This window comes from Lipotes vexillifer, unplaced genomic scaffold (genome assembly GCF_000442215.2).
Source record: "Lipotes vexillifer unplaced genomic scaffold, Lipotes_vexillifer_v1.1 scaffold619, whole genome shotgun sequence".
NCBI lineage: Eukaryota > Metazoa > Chordata > Mammalia > Artiodactyla > Lipotidae > Lipotes > Lipotes vexillifer.
The window spans coordinates 531,685-554,636 of NW_006777082.1; the positions used below are offsets into that span (position 1 = coordinate 531,685).

The 22,952-nt window shown below is 35.3% G+C and overlaps 1 protein-coding gene across 3 annotated transcripts in view; it reads right to left on the reverse strand.

Moving 5' to 3' along the window:
* The window catches only part of TUSC3 (tumor suppressor candidate 3), a 189,695-nt gene that overhangs the window by 69,624 nt on the left and 97,119 nt on the right, over positions 1-22,952 (reverse strand). For all 3 annotated transcript variants that reach the window (XM_007450762.1, XM_007450763.1, XM_007450761.1), the window contains one exon: positions 8,181-8,270. In XM_007450762.1, the coding sequence (XP_007450824.1) occupies positions 8,181-8,270 (90 nt within the window). The remainder of the gene's footprint in view (positions 1-8,180; positions 8,271-22,952) is intronic.

The window sequence follows — 22,952 nt, forward strand, 5'->3', positions numbered from 1 at the left end:
ATTATCTACAGACAAATATGATATTGACTTAAAAAATTATTCACAACTGGTGAGACATTTTGACTACTTGTTGCTATTTTCAGAGCGTGGTATCTTAACACCAATTGAAAAGTATGTTTCTTCATGATTTTTTTCCTCTGTTTTGGAATCTACTAACAAAGAGTAAACTCTTAGCACATTATGAGAAGCTGTAGTAGACACATCTACGAGGGCACTGCCTGTGCACTAGCCTGACTTCCACCAGCATTTCTGTGCCTGGGTGGCTTTCTTGAACACCTGAAATCCACCAGTGCAGGGAAAGTAACGCCTTCCCCAGAGAAATAGCACTCAACGAGTGACTGATGAGAGCTGGTACATAAATATCAATACCTTAGTTTCCCTCACCACTGGGGTGGGAAAAAATCCCTGTATGTGTTCCACACCAGCTCCCAGAGATCCCCAAGCAGTATTAAGCTTCAGTGGCCCAAAGTGCTCATGGGCTGGATACGGCATCTTTTTTGACTGCCTTCCCTTCCTGAACTCAGTTTCCTGCTCCTTTCTCACGTTTGCCTCACCTCCAGCATGAGCTACTTTCATCTGAATTGTTGTCTTTGGGTCTGTTCTGGGAGGGACCCAAACTAAGACAGGAGTGTTTTCAACTTTTAAAAGTGCTTATACATCTATGATTATATTTTATCTCACAAACTACAAGGTAAGAAAAGCAGTATTAGTCCCTCTTTTCTTATATTAAATGAGTCTAAGTAACTTCCACCCCTAGCGACACAACTGCTAAGAGGCAGAGCTTGGGAAGAACTCAAGCCCGTTTTCTTCCCATCTGTTTCTCTGCCTGTACACTTCAGGACAAGGCATAAACATGACTCCGTGGGCCTAAGAGTCATTTTTGCTCTCTCTTATGTAAACATCTCTTTTTAAGCATATATAAAATGTCCAAGATTAAATAGCATTTACTAAGATAGATTAAAGCAAACAATTATACCCAAAACATTTTCATATCAGTTATATTTAGTGATGGCATTCCATATATACAATCCTCCCAAACATTAAACCACAGGTCAGTGTGATCTGAAGCACTCTGGTTGCTTCAATTAAAAAAAAATTTTTTTTTAAGAAAGTCATCCTTTGGGTATAAATGCTAGATGGGATGGCTTTCTTGGCTACAAAATATATAAGAAAACAAAATTGTATTTAAGATTCTCTGGAGCTTCTCATTTTCAACTCTCATGTTTGAGCCTGGTGCTTCCTTGTTGTGAGCAGTGTCCTCTGCACTGGAGGATGCTTAGCAGCATCCCTGGCTCCACCACTAGTTGCCAGTAGAGGGCAGCTGCCCCCACCGATGTGACAACCAAAACTGTATCCAGAAACTAGCAAATGTCCTCTGGGGGTGCCGGGAGGAGAGGGGCGGGGAGCCACATTCATCCCTCTTGGTATGATACGCGTTTCACAGTCCAAACATCCCTTCACTACTCCATGAGACAGCCAGTCTATAAGGGCAGTAAGGGTTAATGTGGCGTGGGGACAGAAACCACTTATACCTACCTTGAAATTTTACAAATGAGGAAAAGTTGAAGTCCTGGTAACATTTATCTAACGTTACAGGGTTCCAAAGTTAGCATGAGTGGAAGAAGTTAACAATGGGTGTGAAGCTTATGCTTCTGAAACATGACTTAATGCTGTTTCACAGAAAGAACCAAGGCTTTTCACGTTTGGGGCCAACAAAGGAATCTGTTATCAGCTTGTCTTTCCCACTAGTAGCTCAATATAGCCCTGACAGCATAAGGCAGAACATGAAACCTCTGGTAAGATGAGAGGACGACATGGGGGGTAAAACAATATTTCTGGGGAATAAGTAAAGTAAATGTAAGCATACTGATGGCAACTTAGAGAGAACTCTGAGGAAGTTCACAAACACAAAGAAACTATATGCCAATGTCCATTTCAATAAATTCAGATGTTAACAGAAGTTCTCCCATGCTTTGGGATTTGGGTTTAGTTAGCTCTACTTTTGTAATTCTGTTGTTGGCTTTGCATTTTGATGAATCCCTATCAGTATTTAACAAGAAGGAAGGCAGAGGTGTATCATACCACCATCTTAACCCTGAAAAATCTCTCTTCACTTCTGTTTCACTGTCATCTTTTTATAGCATCATCTTAGGAATGTACATAGACCCATCCCCTTTGTTAAACTGTGCGTATGTAGGTTTAAATCTATGGTATTTGCTTGATGCAAGAAAAGGCTAGTCAGTTCTCAGTGGCCTTTTAATCTCTCTGCTTATATTCTGAATGACCTAGCTTTTAATGTTCTGCATCTCATACTTCTCATAACTTTACAGCTTAATGCAACAACATTCTCTCTAATCTATTACCTATAGGGAGACAGTTTACTTAACTACATAGTGTGTTCTTTCTCCTTGACATGAAACTACAAGGGGTTGCGTTTACTGATACCTATTTTTTATAATTTTCTAAATTTCCATAGTGAGCATTTATTAATTTTATGATCGGAAAGTAAACTTTAAAAGCAAAAGTTGAAAGAGGAAGTCAAAGTATCATATTTAATGAGAGGAACCGGATAATAGAAAAATACAGCCTGGAAGCTAATGACACATTCTAGTATTACACCTGGCCACGTGTATCTTTAAGCCTCTAGGGTCTTATTAAGTCTTAGTCATTTTATTTAAAAGGACTATGTTTGTCAAGGTTATGGAGGTTTCATGACATTTCACCCATATTTAATTAGTCAATCTCCCTGCAGAAAATAGTAGGTATCATTTTGGATTCATAGATTGCTCAGGGCCCTCAGACTTATTAGAATTTCTGTCAAAGATTTAAAATAGATTTAGCATCAAGATCCAAACATTAACCACTGTTACTAATAATATTTATGTCTAAACTTTAAATATGTATTTTAAATATTTAGTCTAATTATTATCAACTTAGTCTTCGAATGACTCTCGATCATGTTACAAGATCCACCATTCTAATTCTGGCTTCTACTACTTGGACTATTATTTTTCTTCATTTGTAAAATACCTGCTCTCTGACCTCACAGTATTATGCTTAAAAGGTATAAAACTAGATGTTACAAAGCCAAATCCATTAAAAACTCCCATATACAGGAAAAACAGCAAATTAGGCAATTTAAAAAGTTTGACACAAAAGAACTCACCACCATCCAGAATTCTATTTAGAAACCAACTTCAGGAAAAGCAGGGGCGGGGGGGAACAACCCAACTATTTCTGGAAACCATACAGACCTTCATAGTACAATTTTAAAGTATTTACAAAGTTAAGTTCACTTTAACATTGAAATAATTCTTCATAAACAATTTTAATAGAAATTTCTTATACCATAAGAAACAAATCAAATAGTTGAAGCCAAACATATTTTAAAAATTAATTTAGAAAAAATGAACAAAAATTAGAATTCAGTTAGCTGATATTTATGTGTAATAGCTACCTAAAAATAAGTCTTTAAATGGTTATTCAATTATGTTACAAATATGAAAACCACAGTAAACTTACTGTTTCATATACCTTTACTCCACTAAATGTGCATTGGTCATCAAGAATTAATGCCAAATTATAAAATTCCTTTATAAATATTCATAAGATACTCACTTTGTCATTTTATTCCATACCACTGAAAGAGATAAATAGCCTAATTATAGTTATTCTCAAAAACACAAATTCTACATGGTAATTTCTTTTTAGAAATACAGGTTAAAATATGAAGAAATTACCAAAGAAGGATAGTGCTAATTTTCAAGTTATATCTTGAAATTTAAACACATCTATTATAAAGAAAACCATTCACTATTATTATTCTAATGGACAGTCATTGTTTAAAGTATAATTCTGTACCAGTAACCACTTGACTTTATAAAGCAAAGTTAATCTTCTATTTTGTTCCAGTAATATGAAAACACATTATTATGCAAATCAATTCATTAAAACAAAAACAATTCTCTGTTTTAGTGTATGTTGACATTATGCATATTAAAAAGCAGGAAGGGAAGTTTTGCTAAAATATGTTAAAATGCAAAACAAGAAAAGAGCTATATACTAATGGGCAACATTCTTCTGCCCCTTTAACCTGCTTTCGGCTATACTGCTTAGTAAGTAACATCTTAGTAATTAACATCTCAGATCAGTCCAAAACCATATCCACATCTCTGGCCAAGAGCACACTCAAGCAATTGACTGTGCAGCAAGAAGCTCCTATATTTCCAAGACTTTTGTGATTTTTTTTCCTTCAATCCTAATACTTTATTCAAATATAAGAAAAAATGTTTTTATAAAATATGAGGGTGAAGAGTTTGGGACAAAATTCATTTCTTTAAACAACTTGGTTATAAGTTTCAGTTTCATCATTTCTGTAACTTTTGATTAAGGTGCTGAAAAGCTAAAATACGTACCCTGAAAGCTAGATGCACATATGAAGGAAAAGTTTTTTTCTTTTAAAAATATAGAAAATTCGGGCTTCCCTGGTGGCGCAGTGGTTGGGGGTCCGCCTGCCGATGCGGGGGGGCGTGGGTTCGTGCCCCAGTCCAGGAGGATCCCACAGGCCGCAGAGCGGGTGGGCCCGTGAGCCATGGCCGCTGAGCCTGCGCGTCCGGAGCCTGTGCTCCGCAGCGGGAGAGGCCACAGCATTGGGAGGCCCGCGAACCGCAAAAGAACAACAACAACAACAACAACAAAATATATATATAGATAGATAGAAAATTCTGTTTTCTTAATGTGTTCCTCTGGGCCATAACAGTACCTTTTCCTAAGGGCCATGCCAATCTCTGCCTACAAAATAGTAATGCAACAATGTGGAGGGGGCAGATAAAACATTTTCTAAATCAATAGAGAAAATTTCTTTCCAATCGAATCTAAACCTTAAAATAAGTGTTCCTGTCACATTAAGGTTACTAACTGGTTTATGCGGAATTAACAGTGACATGTTGATCCTATTATCATTCAGACTAGTGACAAAAAATAAATGGAAAGAATTAAGATAATACAATTCAAGAAACCAAAATCTCCTAGTGTGAGTCTTTATAATCATTTAATAAAACATTCATTGAGGACCAGCTGTATGTAAGTGTAAAGATGAAAAATAGCTTAAAAGAAACTTCCTATGTTAAGAATTTGACTAATACATGAAATATTAAAAATTATTATTATAAAGGAATGCAGAGATACATAAATGGGCTAACTACATATTTATAAATGTGTAAAGGGAAGAAGAATTTCTAACGTAATTAAGGAATGCATTTCAGAAGGATGGCAAATTAGGTGGTATTTGAAGGATGGGCATGATTTGATAGAAATTCCAGAAATGGAAGCAGCAAAATAAAGCATATATTTAGGGGACAAGGGACAGTACAAATACACTAACACTGAGTTTCTCTGCAAAGGAGTAGAGGTCCTAGGCTGAAAAGGAAAATTACGATGGGCAAGTAATGGAGAGCCACTTAGGATTTCCAATTTAACTGATAACTCTGGTCCACACGTATTATCACTATAGTCAAAGTATGCTTTAGGAATATTTATCTAGTGGCCTAAAATACTCATTTGTGAAGTCTAGTGCCTAGCATATATTCAGTGAGCAACAGATGGCATCTACGTTGTCACTGTTACTGTAATCAGTGCAAATTTTTTTGGCGCTTACTCCAGTAAATGACGTGTGAGGGGTGATTTAGCAAAGTAATGGTTGAAATGGTAAGAAGATTACAGTGAGAATGAAGAGTGACAGAATACAACACTTTAAAATATGCCACTTTGGCCTAAGAATTATTTTAAGCTGAAGGCACTGAGAAGAAGCAGATACTAGAAAAGTTCTCTGCCTTCCCCAATCTGCCTAAAAGCAGGACATAAATTCACAACGGTGTCCCTCCTCCTTTCTCTACCAGCAAGGACATAGGTAGAGACAATCTACAGGTAGAGACAATCCTTGGAGACAACTTTAGATCCTTATCAATGGAGAAGGCAACTGCGAACTTAAATCTGCACACTACACCTCACTTTTGCTTATCTTACTTTTCCTGGTCACTTCCACAACTGGCTTTCCCTCAATACCTTTCTTCTGTCTATAACTGAAGATGGCACTTAAGCCTGAGCTCTAAGCCACCTCTGAGAGTTATTCATTTTTCCCTATCTCCCATGCATACATGAGGTATACATGTTAATCACTTTGTTTGTTTTTCTCTTGTTGTTCTGTCTTTTGTTACAGGGGCCTCAGCCAAAGACTCAGAACAGTAGAGGGAAAATTATATTTTCTTCCTCTACATAAGCTAAAACATTTCACAAGAATGTTGATGAATTTTTCATATACTTTAACAAATGTATTTAAGCAAATAATAAAAAGCATGCTTAATATGTTTATTTGCCTAAGAAATGTTATAAGAATATTAAAAGGCAGTAATAAAAATTTTATCAATTTCCAAAATTTACACTTTTAAGTATCATTAACACAATAGTGATCAAATCTTTGTGTCAGGCCCTCTTTATGAAATAGGAACATATCAGGGATCAAAGTGGATAAAAAGCCATGCTGTCAAGTGCTTATACCCTCCTGGGGTCCTGGCAAAAGACAAACAATAACACAAAATAAGTAAATTATATAACGTGTTATAAGTGCTATGGGGAAAAAATTTAAAAAGGAAAGGAAGACAGTGAGTATGGGTATTGGGGAAGAGGATGAGAGAAAAGGACTACACTTTTAAATAGGATGGTCGGTAAGACTTGAAGATAAGGAGACAATTTATTGCTTGATAATTACTTCCAATTATTTTTTCTGTAAAATTAATTTTGAGTATTAGACATTCAAATCACTTTTCTAATTAGTGACAGATTTTAAAAATACAGAGTACACGTAACAGAAGACATGTCTGATTTACTACAGCATCTGATTATCCAGAGTCTAACTTTGACTCCATATTCTTGACACCTATAGAAGAAATCTGAAAATGCTGACAAAAATATGAGACCAAAATGGTTATAATATAGTATCAGTGACTGTAACTAGCAACCAGCCCTTAAAATCTAATTGAGCCATCAGGGTACATACAGTAAGTAAAGTGAACTATACCCCTATATTACAGTTCCACAAAGAAGTTCGAAGAAAGTCACAAACAATTTAGGAAGAAGAAATAACTTGTTAGATTTTTAAATATTAAAGGTATTTGAAGTACTGTAATCAATGAAGAACAAACCTCATAAGCTTACATTATACATTTATATTTATAGAGAAATTATAACATGACTGGCCATGGGATAACTTTATTCCATTCAGAGCCACAATATTCAGAAATTAAGAATTTATTACCAGTTTAGGTGTGATTCTGGTACTGTGGTTATGATTTTTTAAGAAAACCTCATCTTTTAGAGGTACCTACTGAAATATTTATGTTTGAAATGAAATGATATTGGGCAGTTATTTCAAAAGAATCCAACAGCGGCAAAGAGAACTGGATGGGAGAATCGAAACAAGATTGGTTATGAACTGGTAATTAAGTTTGGTGATGAGTGCACGAGGGGTGTCATTATATTCTTCCCTCAAAATCTGTATAAAGAAAAAGCTAGAGAAAAAAGGCACATTTTAAAACAGTAATCTTCACCAACCTAATACTAAGCCTCAAAGACAGTATTCTGCAAAGTTGATCTATGACAATATTTCCTACCCACCAAAAGAAAGGGAAGGCAGCAAAACAGTAGCAGTTACTAATGTAAATTTTGCTACTGATTTAACTACACACCAATTTCACTTTCAATTTTCCGGCAAACAGTTCCTGGCATCCTAATACAATGACTTCAGGGTTCTTAATGATCTTCTGAACTAAATTAAATTTATCATTGCTGGGACACTCGCTACAGACTGTTCCTATTTCCTCTTTTGGCATTACATATTATTGCCATAGCAGTCTACAAAGTTGAAAAAATAATTTATGTGTATATATTTGATAAGTAGGTACACTGAATTTTTTTTAATCCACGCTAAAGCAGTCCTCACCCTAAAAAAATATATATATATGTGCATGTTGTGTGTATGTACATGGTGAAGGTAGTAAATAAGAGAAAGAACATATATTTCGATTTACAAATAGAATCCTTTCTTACTAAATGCTAAACAATTTCGGATTCCTATGTAAACAGGATTAAAGTTCATAATACTGATGCACAGAACATGCACTTACCACTTGTCCATTGTGCGGGTTTTTATGAGCATATGGTGGTCCACGGATATGATTCCACATCTGGCCAGAAGTCATAGCAAAGACTATACACTGAAAAAACAGGGTACAATATTATAACATGTAAACAAAAAAATAAGAGAATACTGCATTCTTTAAAAAAAATGGTCATGAAACTATCTTTCAAATATCATGTAACAGCTCATCCACTAAAATCATTTTCATTTACTAACTATGGGGCCTTCAGTAAGTTACTTTTCTTCTGCTTGTCAGATTTGATATCTATAAACTGGAGATACCAACTACGCTGATGACATACGTTAATGATTAAATTGGGTAACATATGTAAAGCATCTGGCATGGTGACTGATAATCTGATATGTCCTAACTAGAGCTAGTCAGAAGTACAGGTAAAACATGATATTTTAGATATAGCCAGGAATAAGTCACAGAAGCCATATTCCTGCTAGATCTAGCAAAAAAGGCTGCATTTGGAAAACTAATCTTAAAGATCCGAGACATTACAGAGATGGTGGGGGAGGAAACAGTATGAACCAGAGGTCACAGTCAATCACTATAACTTATATGTAAGCATGTTTTGTTTAAATCATACATGCTTAAATTTACAAACATGGACATCTTTAGACTGAAATATGTCTTCAGGTTAAAACACTTCCTACTGTCTCAGAACTTGCCCAGCTCACTCTTTATTTGAACTGCCCACCTCTGGTAGGTAGCTATATCAACAAAGGTTCAAGGTCAGAATGAGCAATGTGTGACTGGGGATCTAAACATACAAGATTTGCACAATTTTTAAAGGAGAAACGAGGATACAAAAGGGGAAAATTAGGATGAGGCAAATTAATGGAGGATTTTTAAACCCAGATAATAAATCTGAACTCTGTTTCATAACTTCTTGGGAACCACAATATTTCAAAAGAAAATAAAAATGATATAACAGGATTATAGAGATTAATCTGAATCCTTTCCACACTTTCTTGAGAATAACTCTGAAATAAACTGAAACTTCTTAAAAGTCAGATTTGACTTGTACACAGACTTTGCGTAGATTGAGGTATTTCCTGAAAGTCAAGATTTTACAAAATATTTGCACTTTAAACTTAGAAGGTACATTAGAATTTAGGCCCGAAGTGAAACAGAGAATGACGCACCACCTAAAAAGTCATTTAAAAATGTGAAATTGTTATGTGAGAAAAATAAATTGTATATCTAATTTATAGGAGTATCATGTCAGTGATTTAGAGAATATATTAAAGTTGATTATTCTGTAGATCGATTATAATATAGTAGTGTGAAAGGCAGAGTATATTTTAAAATCCAGGAAAAGATATATCTAGTGAATAAACACATTTCTAGTATGAGCAAGTGACATTTTTGTTTTTAGTAGATGCTCCCTAATACTAGAGTTCTATCATTTTGGGGACGTAACCCTCATAGTCACTAAATCAGCACTGAAACTGTATGTATTTCTGGTTTTACTTTTACCTGTCTGCCTATTCCTTCTCTGCCTTCTAGTGCTTCACTTGATATTCCTATTTCCAACTATGGTGGAAAAATAATGCATGATCAAGTCTGTATTTTAGAAGGATGGTACTAGTCACAGTATGGAGAATAGACTGGAGAAAAGTATAACTTGAGGCAGAGAAATCAGTTTGGAGGCTGATGCATAAAAACGCTTGAGAGACTATAGTGGCCAATTCCATGGTAGTGACAGAATTGAGAGATCTGGACAAATAGGAGAAATATTTAAGAGATGGAATCAACAGACTTCGGTGAATCAACAGACTTCGGTGAATGATTGATCTGATAGAAAATAGTCAAAGTTAACCTCTGGGTTTCTGATTTGAGCAACAGTGTGTAGTTAGTGGTGACACCCAATGAGATACAGAATAAGGCAGAAGCATGTTAAGGGTGAAAGGGAAGAAGGTAACAAAGATTTGGAGCTCCCTCTGTTTTAATTATTATTATTTTTACAGTAGGTCCTTGCTTGTTATCTGTTTTAAAAATAGCAGTGTGTACATGTCAATCCCAAATTCCCAATCTGTCCCCTCCACTCTTCCCCCCTGGTAACCATAAGTTTATTTTGAAGTCTACGAGTCGGTTCCTGTTTTGAAAATAAGTTCATTTGTGTCATTTTTTTTTAGATTCTGCATATAAGTGATATCATATGATATTTGTCTTTATCTGTCTGACTTAGTATGATAATCTCCAGGTCCACCCTTGTTGCTGCAAATGGCATTATTTCATTCTTTTTAATGGCTGAGTAATATTCCATTGTATATATGTACCACATCTTCTTTATGCATTCCTATGTTGATGGACATTTAAGTTGCTTCCACATCTTGGCTATTGTAAACAGTGATGCAATGAACATTGGGTGCATGTATCCTTTTGAACCATGTTTTTCTCTAGATATATGTCCAGGAGTGGGATTACTGGATCACATGGTAGCTCTATTTTTAGTTTTTTAAGGAACCTCCCTACTGTTCTCCATAGTGGCTGTACCAATTTACATTCCCACCAGCAGTGCAAGAGGGTTCCCTTTTCTCCACACCCTCTCTAGCATTTATTGTTTGTAGACTTTTTGATGATGGCCATTCTGACTGGTGTGAGGTGATATCTCACTGTAGTTTTGATTTGCATTTCTCTAATGATTAGTGATGTTGAGCAGTTTTTCATGTGCCTCTTGGCCATCTGTATGTCTTCTTTGGAGAAATGTCTATTTAGGTCTTCTGCCCATTTTTTGATTGGGTTGTTTGCTTTTTGGATATTGAGTCACATGAGCTGTTTGTAAATTTTGGAGACTAATCCCTTTTTGGTTGCATTGTTTGTGAATATTTTCTCCCATTCTGTGGGTTGTCTTTTCGTTTTGTGGTTTCTTTGCTATGCAAAAGCTTTTGAGTTTAATTAGGTCCCATTTTTAATTTTTGTTTTTATTTCCATTACTCTAGGAGGTGGATCCAAAAAGATATTGCTGCAATTTATGTCGAAGAGTGTTCTGCCTATGTTTTCCTCTTATAGTATCCAGTCTTACATTTAGGTCTTTAATCCATTTTGAGATTTTTTTTGTGTATGGTGTTAAAGAATGTTCTAGTTTCATTTTTTTACATGTAGCTGTCTGGTTTTCCCAGCACCATTTATTGAAGAGACTGTCTTTTCTCATTGTATAGTCTTGCCTCCTTGTTGTAGATTAACTGGCCATAGGTACATGGGTTTATTTCTGGGCTTTCTATCCTGTTCCACTGATCTATATTTCTGTTTTGTGCCAGTACCATACTGTTTTGATAACTGTAGCTTTGTAGTATAGTCTGAAGTCAGGAAGCCTGATTCCTCCAGCTCCATTTTTCTTTCTCAAGATTGCTTTGGCTATCAGGATCTTTTGTGTCTCCACAGAAATTTTAAGTTTTTTTTTTTTTTTTTATCTAGTTCTGTGAAAAACGCCTTTGGTAATTGGATAGGGATTGCATCAAATCTGTAGATTGCCTTGGGGAGTTCATTTTTAAATGGGTTAACTCTAATGTACTTTCAAAACATCCATTTCAAAACATCTTTGGAGAGTGAGATGTCTAAGTGACATTTACATATATACCTAATGACAGAGGTGTAGGGAAGAAAAACTACAGATCTGGGAATTGTCAGCACATAGTTGTTTGTTCACTGCACAGGAATGGATAAAATTGCTCAAGAAGAGTAAATAGGGTGAGAAAAATAGAAGGCCTAGAGGGCTAGAACACTGATGAATACTTGTAAGTTCATAAACTCATAGACAGGAGCCTGCAAAGGAACCTGGGACACAGAAGTAGGAAGAAAGTGAAGGTAGGAGATATAGTGTAACAGAAGCCAAGGACAGAATTTTGAAAAAGAAGAATGTGGTGGTCAAAAATGGTCAAATGCTGGGGAATGATCAAATACAAAACAACCTGAAAAGACTTATTTTTTCTTGACTATTCATTTGAGACACTGAAATACTTAAAAACTATAACAGTTAAAAAGAAGTTAAAAGACAGTAGTATCTATCCAATGACCTGCAACACTCTTAAGATCCACCACTGGTATGTTTAAAGTACTTTGCCCAGCAGTATATCATAGTAGTTAAGGATGGAGGCTCTTAAATTAGAACACTTGAGCTTCAGACCTGTCTTGAGCACTTGGAGAAGTTCATCATTCTGGGCCTATAACATTAGGATTATATTAGCATCAACCTTTTTAAGCTATGGAGGTTTAGTAAGTTATTATTATCGCAATGCCCTCCACAACCTGGTCCCACATTCCTAAAAAGCACCGTGCCCCACACTCCTTAACTGGCTCTCTATGCTTCATTCAGGTCACTCTTCTTGCTCCACCCCCTCCATCCAGGAAGCAGTGCCTACGTTTACATCTTGTTAATGCTGTACCTGCCTAGGACTCCTACCTAACCAACCTCTCTACATTTGGGGTCTATGTATGGTTCTCTCTGAAGCCATTCCAGTTTAATTTACTCATTTGACAATTATTAACTGAGTATACCAAATATTTACTGGATACTAGGAATATAGCAATGAATAAGATAAAGATAGTCTCTGCCCTTCAGTGAAAATCCTAAATAAGTGACATGTGCTCTGAATCGTAAAAAATAAGTAGGTATTTCTCATTCATTCATTCAACATTTATATACTGAGAACCCACTATATATTCAAGAACTGTTTCAGAAGCCAAGAATAAAACAATGAACAAAAGTATAAGGGGGGAAACTGCCCTCCTGGAGCTTACATTTTATAGGGAGAAAACAGACAGTAAAAAATTAAATTATATGAGAGACAATGATAAATGAACTGAGGAAAAGTAAAGCAGTGAAGGTGGAAAGAATTCATGAGAGAAGGGGTTGCAATACTAATGAGTGGTTGGGAGGGGCCTCTCCAAGGCAGTGGCATTTTCAGCAGAGATCTGATGATGTCTAAAAGCCATGTAAATACTTGGGGAAAGAGGGAAGAGCCAGTGAACCAGGCTCTACTGAAGGACAATGTCTGGCATCTTTTAGAAAGAGTAAAGAAGCCAAGAGGACTGAAGGACAGTTGATGAGAAATGGATAAATGGATAAGGTTGGTGAAGTATTCCAGAGCCTCCTGGGTTGGACTTTTGAAAATTAACCATATGGTGGGTAAAGGTGGAAGCTAGGATATAGTTAAAAGGCTACTGCAATAAGTAGATTAAGAAATAATTAGAGCTCAAACAAGGGTGGTAGGTATGATGAGAAATCGTTGGAATCTGGACATTTGGAAGGAAGAGTCAACAGGATTTTCTGAACGGTTAGATGTGGGGTATGGCAGGGAAGAAGTGGTGAAGGAAGACAGGTTTTTGACTTGAACATGAGAAGTCAAACGCTATGGGAGAATTAGGTCTGGGGCGTGAGATGGGAAGTCTGTCCTGTACCTGTTCATTTGGAGACACCCAGTAGACTTCCAGGTAGAGGTGCAGCATGAGCAAGTTGGATTTATCAGTCTGGAGTTTACAGGGAAGATCTGGCCCCAAGATAAAATTTAGGACTCAATAATAGTTAGACAGTATTTAACCTTTAAAGCTGGACACGAATTAAGTAAATATAAATAGAGATGACCAAGATCTGAACCCCCTGTTAACACCAAAATAAGTGCAGAAGATAAAAAATGAACGAGCAGAGACGATTAAGAAGTAGCAGTCAAAGAAGTAAGGAAAATCACGAGTGTGGCCTCCTGGAAGACAAGTGATTCTGGATGAAGAGATCAGTTCTGTAGATAGAGAGCAGTAATATGAAGACCCAGAACTAAAAATTGAATTTATTTCCCTGGAAAATATTTGTGCCCTAGACTAGAGCATTTTCAATGGAACAGTGAGGCAAAAGCCTTATGAAAAAATAAGGAAACAATGTAGACAACTGTTTCAAGGAGTTTTGCTCTAAGAGGGATCAGGTAAATAGAACAATATCTGGAAGGGAAAATGGTGTCATGTCCCTTTAGGATGAATAAGGATATGTTTGCAGTGCTAAGGAGAATGATTCAGTAATAAATGAAAAAATTAGGATGACAAAGAAAGAGGGGAGAATTGTTGGAACACTGTCATTGAATAGATGAGATGCGATAAGATCTAGTACACAAGTGGGGGTGTTACTCTTAGATAAGAGCAGAAAAGGTTCAAGTAAACAGCAGTACACAGACTCCAAGGGGCTGTGCATAGAATGCAGTTGTGGAAGGAGATCTGGGTACTTAAATGGGATAAAAGCAAATCTTCATTTTCACTATCTTCTAAATATATTATTTCCTTCAACTATGAATGTAGTTGACAGATCACAATAGTTTTAGCAGCACCTGTGATTTTCATTAGTGAGGGAAATGCAAATATCTTCATACTATAACATTTTCATATTATAACAGTAACTATCTCAAAATATTGTTTATATTCAGGCTACTTGAAAACTATGGTATTTATTAGATCCACACTAGGTTTGGGGATTTAATGCATTAATAGGAAACATATATATTCCAATATTATAAATTTTACTTACACATAAGAGAAAATGCTCAAATTTTAAAATGAGATGTTAAAATTAAATAGCAATAGCTACACTATCTATGGTTTGTTACAGAAGTTTTAAAAAATTCATCTTAATACATGATTTATTCAAAATTCCAAGAAATGGCTCAATAAAAGAAAAGCCAGCTTAAACATGGTGTTTAAACATGAGTCATTTCAAGTAGTGACAGATGTATTTACAGTATTTATCTATAATTACACACAGAGCTGTGGCACTTCTCACAACATAACAAAATACTAAACAAACATAAACTTCTAAAATGCAAAACGGCCCAGATTTATAGAAACTCTTTTTCTAAGTAAGTATAATTGATATTTCCTTTTTTGATTTTAACAACTGAAATGTCCAGTACTTCACTGCTCTCATTAGTTTGGAAATTTAAATTTTTGTAATTAGCTAGAATTTCATTTTTGTATCTATTTACTAAAATATTCATGCAAAAAAGGACATGATTCATAAGGGTACATACGGTTCAATGATTTTTTACATGAGCATACCCTTGTAACCAACACTGAGATCAGGAAGTGGAATATACTGTTAGAAAAACAGGTGTCCACTGATGCCTCTTCCTAATCATTACCTGCATAACCCTCCAAAGGGGTAAGGATATTTTTTTGAAAATGCTGCATCACAGAGTTATGTGTATACCAGGCTTTAGTGGACTAACTAAACATTTCTCAGAACTTTCAACCAAATTTACACTCCAACTAGCAGTGTTTCAGAGTTCTGGTCCATTCACATCCATACCAACGACTCGCATTATCTCTGCGCGCGCGCGTGTGTGTGTGTGTGTGTGTATGTTCATCTTGGCTATTCTGGTAGAGGTGTGGCAGGCCATACTATAGTTTGTTTTCTATAGTTTTTTTGTTTTTTTTTTTTTATTGTTGGCTGCATTGGATCTTCATTGCTCCACATGGGCTTTCTCTAGTTGTGGCGAGCAGGGGCTCCTCGTTGTGGTATGTGGCTTCTCACTGCGGTGGCCTCTTGTTGCAGAGCATGGGCTCTCTAGGCATGTGGGCTTCAGTAGTTGCAGCTCGCAGGCTCTAGAACACAAGCTTAGTAGTTGTGGTGCACGGGCTTAGTTGCTCTGTGGCATGTGGGATCTTCCTGGACCAGGGCTTGAATCCGTGTCCCCTGCATAGGCAGGCAGATTCTTAACCACTGTGCCACCAGGGAAGCCCTATACTATAGTTTTATTTCAGAATATCCAGATGATTAACAAAGTTGAATATGTTTTCATATGCTTACTGTAATGTGAACGTTTTGGTAAAGTACCCAGCAAGTCTTTACTCCTCTTCAAAATTTGATTATCTGACTTTTGCTTATTGTTTTCTAAAAGTTCTTTATATATATAAAATAAGTAAGTATACACATAGCAAATAATCTTTACCAAGCTTGTGACTTGCCTTCCTTTTCATTTTCTTAATGGTATCTTTTGGCAAACAGAAGTTCTTAATTCACTGAAGTTCAGTTTACCAGTTATTTCTTCCATTATGGTCTGTTTCAAGAAATCTTTGCCAATCCAGCAATCATAAAGATAAATACCTATGTTTTCTTCTAAAAGTGTTAATGTTTACATTTCACACTGAGATGCACAACATACTGAGATTCACAATTCACCTTTTATTTTATTTGAGCTGTAACTGACATACAACATTATATTAGTTTCAGGTGTACAACATAATGGTTTGATATCTGTATATATGGGGAAATGATGACCACAGTAAGTCTAGTTTAACATCTGTCATCATACATATTTATAGACTATCTTTCTTGTGATGAGAACATTTAAGATTCTCTTAACAACTTTGAAATATGCAGTACAGTATTGACTATAGTTGCCATGCTGTACATTACATTCCCAGTAGTCATTTACTTTATAACTGAAGTTTGTACCTTTTGACACCCTGTGCCCATTTCACCTACTTGCACCACGCACCCCCTCTTCTCTGTATCTCTGGTTTTGTTGGTTTTTTTTTTTTGCAGGGGGGTTGCTCTTTTTGTTTTTGTCTTAGATTCCACATGTAAGCCTTTCTTCACTTGGTATTGAGTTGGCCAGAAAATTCATTTGGCTTTAAGTACACATTCTTCAGTTTCACTACGAACTTTACTGAACAACGTATTCACTAACCGAACGAACTTTCTGGCCAACCCAATATAATAATGCCTTCAAGGTCCACTTATGTTGTCACAAATGGCAAGATTTAATTTTTTAATGGTTGAATAATATTCATTGTATTTACCACAAAGTCTTTATCCATTCATTGATGGACACTTAGAGTGTTTCCATATGTTGGCTATTGTAAATAATGCTGCAATGAACATGGAGGTACATATATATTAGTTTTTTTGTTTTCTTCTGATAAATATCTAGAAGAATTGCTAATCATGTAGTTCTACTTTAATTTTTTAAGGAACCTCCATATGCTATTCCACAGTGGCTATACCAATTTACATTCTCACCAGTAGTGCATGAGGGTTCCCTTTTCTCCACATCTTCTCCAACACTTGGTATTTCTTGACATTTTAATAATAGCTATTCTTACAGGTGTGAAGTAACATTTCATGGTGGTTTTTATTTGCATTTCTCTGATGATCAGTAATACTGAGCATCTTTCCACATATACCTGCACCATCTGTATCTCTTTAGAAAAATGTCTATTCAGATCCTCTATTTTTTAATTAACTTGTTTGTTGTTTTTACTACTGAGTTGTATGAGTTCTTTATATATCCTGGATATCAACCCCTTATCAAATACATGATTTGCAAATAGTTTCTTCCATTCAGGTTGCATTTTCATTTTGTCGACCTTTGCTATGCAGAAGCTTTTTAGTTGGATGTAGTCCCACTTGTTTATTTTTGCTTGTTTTGTCTTGGTTTTTTATTGTCAAATACAAAAACTTATCACCAAGAACATCAAAGAGCTTACCACCTAGGTTTTCTCCTGGGAGTTTTATCGTTTCAGGTCTTACATTCAACTCTTTTATCCATTTTGAGTTAATTTCTGTGTACAGGGTAAGGGTAGGGGTCAAGTTTTATTCCTTTGCATGTGGCTGTCCAGTTTTCCCAATACCATTTATTGAAGGGACAGTCCTTCCCCAATGTATATTCTTGGCTACTTTGTCATAAATTAATTGACCACATATGTGTGTGTTTATTTCAGGGCTCTCTATTCTGTTCCATTGATCTGTATGTCCATTTTTATTCCAATACCATTATATTTTGATTACTACAGCTTTGTAATAAAGTTTGAAATCAGGGAGCATGATGCCTCCAACTTTGTTTTTTAAGATTGATTTTGCTATTCAGGGTCTTTTATGGATCCATACAAACTTTAGGATTTCTTCTATTTCTGTAAAAAATGCCATTGGAATTTTGATAGGGATGGCACTGAATTTGTACATTGCTTTGGGTAGTATAATATTTGGTAGTTAATGTTAACAATACTAGTTCTTCCAATCCATGAGCATGATATAACTTTCCATTTATTTGTATCATCTTCAATTTCTTTCATCAATATCTTAATAGTTTTTGGTGTACAGTTCTCTCAACTCTCTGGTTAAACTTATTCCTAGGTATTTTATTCTTTTTGATGAATTGTAAATGGAATTGTTTTTTTAACTTCTCTTTCTGATAGTTTGATATTAGTATATGGAAATGCCACATAGTTCTATATATTGATTTTTTTTTAGCCTGCAGCTTTATTGAATTCAGTTACTAATTGTAGTAGTTTTTTGGTGGAGTCTTTAGGGTTTTCTATGTACAGTACAGTATTATGTTATCTGAAAATAGTGATGGTTTTACTTCTTCCTTTCTGATTTGGATGTCCTTTATTTCTTTTTCTTGCTTAACTGCTCTGACTAGGACTTTGAATAAGTCAAATAAAGGTGGTGAGAGTGGACATCCTTGCTTTCTTCCTATCTTAGAGGAAAAGCATTCAGCTTTTCACCACTGAGTACCATGTCAACTGTGGGCTTGTCATGTAGGGCCTTTATTATGCTGAGGTATGTTCCCTCTACTGAGAAGTCTTATGATAAATGGAGTATAGAAGTCAGGTGGTCACTCCATGTACTGGATCTTCACATTGAGGCTTACTGGTGACTTTATAATAAGCAAAAAACTCAGACAACCACATTCAAATGCAAAAAAAAAAAAAGGCAGGTCCATCTATCTACGAGTAATTTTAAAATGTTCTTCGAGTTTATTGAGAACATTATCTATCCTCCTGAGAGAAAATTAAGTGCTAGATTTATTAAGAAAAATATACCCTAAGAAGATATTAATTCATTTCATTATATTGTTGCCATACTCCTGACCCAAACAAAAATACACAGAAATTACCTATGTCTAAACGGACATACCTATCTTCAAATGGGCAAATGATTCAATTGCCTGACGGGAAAAACTTTTTTTATTCAAACAATTACTTCAATGGAAAAAAATATTATCAGCAATTATTTGCTTTTCACTTGGAAAGAGAACAAAATAATATGCCACAGAGATTGCACCTATATGATATTACAAAGTACATAATTTTATTCAAGAAAAATTTGAAAGAAAAAGGAGCTTATTCCACTCTATTTGAAGTCAGAGCTGCCCTGACATCAGAGCAGTCACAAAAATATACATTTCTACTGATACACCATAATGTATAGACACCAAAGAACCTTTCAGGAATTGTGAAAATAATCTTGAGCTTTTTTCATAAAACTAACATAATTAAACTGATATAATTTCTTTGAGACAGAAGAAACATTAAGGTATGTGAATCATGCTATAATGCAGAGCATCAGTGTTAAAAGGCAGGAAACAGCTTCTATCCTACTGAGATTTACTGTAATAATAAGGTTTGGGTTATTAGACCTTTTAAATGATGTTTTATCTTTCATGGTTTTACTCGCAGATTCTTAGGATGTTTTTCTTTGTGTTTTTAATGAATGTAACTACTCCTCACACTCATATTTCTGGTTTGAAATGACAGCCATCTCTGAAGAGCATTAGCCTTCCATGAAGCTCTGCATTTAAGGGCTACAAAACATAACACTTTAACTCATTTTGATATTCCTAGTCAACATTTCTTCCTGAAAACCATAAACTATATATCTATCCTATACTCCCTGAAGTTATATACTGGTGTAGTTCAATACTTTACTCAACCATTCTGCTTTAAACTCACCATGAAGCACGTACTGTGTATGCTTATTGTCCATCATCCTTCATCTTTAGGGGGTGGAGGAAGTTTGGAAAGCCAAGTGAAACCAAAACAGAACCAATGTATATTCAGCTCCATAAACAATCATCAGTACCTATTAAATAGTAGTTAACAAGCACTTTTCCCTTTAGGAAGCATGAGACCAGGAAGTACTTACGAATACTCCTTTACCTATTTTTTTTTTTAAACTCAAAACCAGGAAGCTCCAATATCTATGTATGTTTCAACATTTCCTGTGCAATTGCAAGCTTTGTCTCTATCCTACACCCTAAAGCACTAGGAATAGCCTTCTCTCCCCAGTATACACTTCATTCTTAATCCCGTGAGTCATAAACAATAATATGAATATGATAATGAAAAAGAAAAAAAATTACCAGCCACAGAATACAGTCTACCCAGAACTAAGGACTCATAACACTAAGTAATCCCAGAAGTACTTCTGCACAGGTTCAGTGATAAGACAGACACAACTGCTAATTGTAGGTAGACTTGTTCTTTACTAAGAACAAGTGAGCATGTGGCTAGAAATTTTCTACTGAATTGTTTTTCTCATTATTTTCCTTTTGCATATAAATTTTTTCATTACAGAAGTGGTCTGCTGTTGTATAGTTCATTACTATTTTTATTTTAGGAGCTTTCATTTTACTGTGCAATCCAAGGCTTTCATCAGTTTCTACAAATCAGATGACAAGACCTTGCCAAAAATTATTTTAAAATATATTCTCATTTCCAAAGGAAAATGGGATATTGGTTGCTTTTAATAGACAGATGTTTAAGAATCTGAATAAATGGTTCAGCATTTTGGATAGCCTCTTAACTTTGTAAGGATATCCCAAGAATAGGATTTAAAAAAAGACTGGAATTGAACAAATCCAGTTTTTCACTTAAAAATAGTTTTTCTTTATAAACAAAAATCAAGTTTGGGGTGGTAATGGTGACTATCAGACAGAAAATGGTAAAGGAGATTCAAATTATTTATCTGACCTCATTGTTTAAGTGACTTGAATAGTGTCATAAGCCATCAGCAGATAAGGAAAAAACCCCACAAATCAACATTTTATATTCAGAGTAGTTTTCAAATGTATTGTTTGAAAACATGTCTGTTCTCTGCATCCTGTTACTGACTTCTGAAAGGCTGCCACTGGGGAGCAGATATACCTGCCCAGATTTCCTTCTCAAGTATGTATTTGTGAATGTTAGAATATCTTCTGTTATGCCAAGCACATTAGCTTTCAAGGATTCAAAGAAGAAAAACAAATCTGCATGAGGTAGCAGAGGTGGAAGAAAATTGATTGTTGGAGTACTAACATTTATGCATCACATAAATGTTCTTAGGCATTTATTTACAGTCCTAATGGCTCACTGCATGCCCTGGGTTAAACATCCGGCATACGAGACATGTGCCCAGATTTAGAGAACCCAGCACTGTGAAAAGAATACAGAACTTGAAGTCAGACACACACACAGAATCAAATCCCAGTTAACCATTTTCTAGCTGTGTGAGCTTCTGCAAATTGAGTTTACTGAATCTTTGTTTGAGGATAATACAAATTTCTTTTCATAGTTATAGGGAATAAGCATATAAAACATACCCCAAAAGAAGGAAGAGATGCAGTAAACGGTAATGCCTGTTATTACTAACTTTCAACAATAATTCTGGGGCTCTTCTCAAGGAGAGAGAATAATAAAGGCATGCTAATGTCATCTGAGTCCACTTCAGCCACAGCATTACTTCTTAAGTAGAGACAGTGACAAAATTTGGTATATTAATGTTGAAATACTAAAGGAGTTTTAACTTTCAACTTTCCAACAACACTTTGAAAGAAGTGCTGTATTTTTACCAAGAAACTGGGTAGCTTTACTGAATGAAGCAACCTGAGCAAAACCCAAAACGCTTTCAAACTTAATGACTATGGTGACTGAGATCATCCATAGTATCCAGTTATACTAAACAGAGTATAATAATTAATCTTTTAACTCAATTATCAAAGTGAGAAAATATTAAGACACTTTCCTTGAAAACTCTTATCTTCCTTACTCTAAAAAATCCAAACTTCAAATTTGTACTTCTCTATCTACCACAAAGCCATAGAGGTTCTCTGTGAATTTCTAGACCCTAGCTATTATTGCAGATGATGGGTGCTTTAAGGTGATTTGCTTGGGCTGCTTATTAGTCTATCCTATCACATCCAACTCAGTCATAAACACCACTAATTCTTGGTTGAAAAGAAAAATGGAAGGACGAAGGGCTATTGCAAGAAGGCAAAAGGACAAACTGACGCTTAGCATATACATTTGTATGCATATATATTAAAGTTTCATTTTTGATATTGTTTACAAATATTTTATACCTCTTTTGTTACTTTTATTTTTAAGTACCATTACTTTTCTTCTTCCTATTGGGAAAGAGACTATATTTTCAATTATCTATTGAAATTGTTTACTAATGATTTGGGGGGACTGACTTTGAATTCAGAAAACTGTTCATCTCTAGTATTGTATTAATTTCATTATTGGTTCTCCATAAATTGTGATGAAATTTCCATATGGACAATCATACCATAGGCAAATTGTATCTTAGGTAAGTCTCTCTCTCTTTTTTTTTTTTTTTTTTTACAGTTTTTTGTTCCCTGTTTTTCTTTTTCTGTTCTTAGGCTTTGACTAAGACCACTAGTAAAATGATGAAAAGCAGGTGATTGTAGGCATCATTTTAGGTTATCACTACTAAGATGAGATTTTAAGATACCCTTAACCTAATTAAGAAAGTTCACTTTCTTAATTCATCATGAATTAGCTAAATTTGGTTGGTAACACATTTTCAAAAAACTTTTTGCTTCTATGTTCACAAGCAGCATTTGCCATATACCATGGCACACCCTGAAGGTGGTGAAAGTAAGCCTTTGTGACAGCTACTGGCATGTGCAGAAAGCCAGTCAACTCTGCAGGACTAGGAGAAAGGACACAAACTAGAGCATTCAGCAACACCCCAGGGAA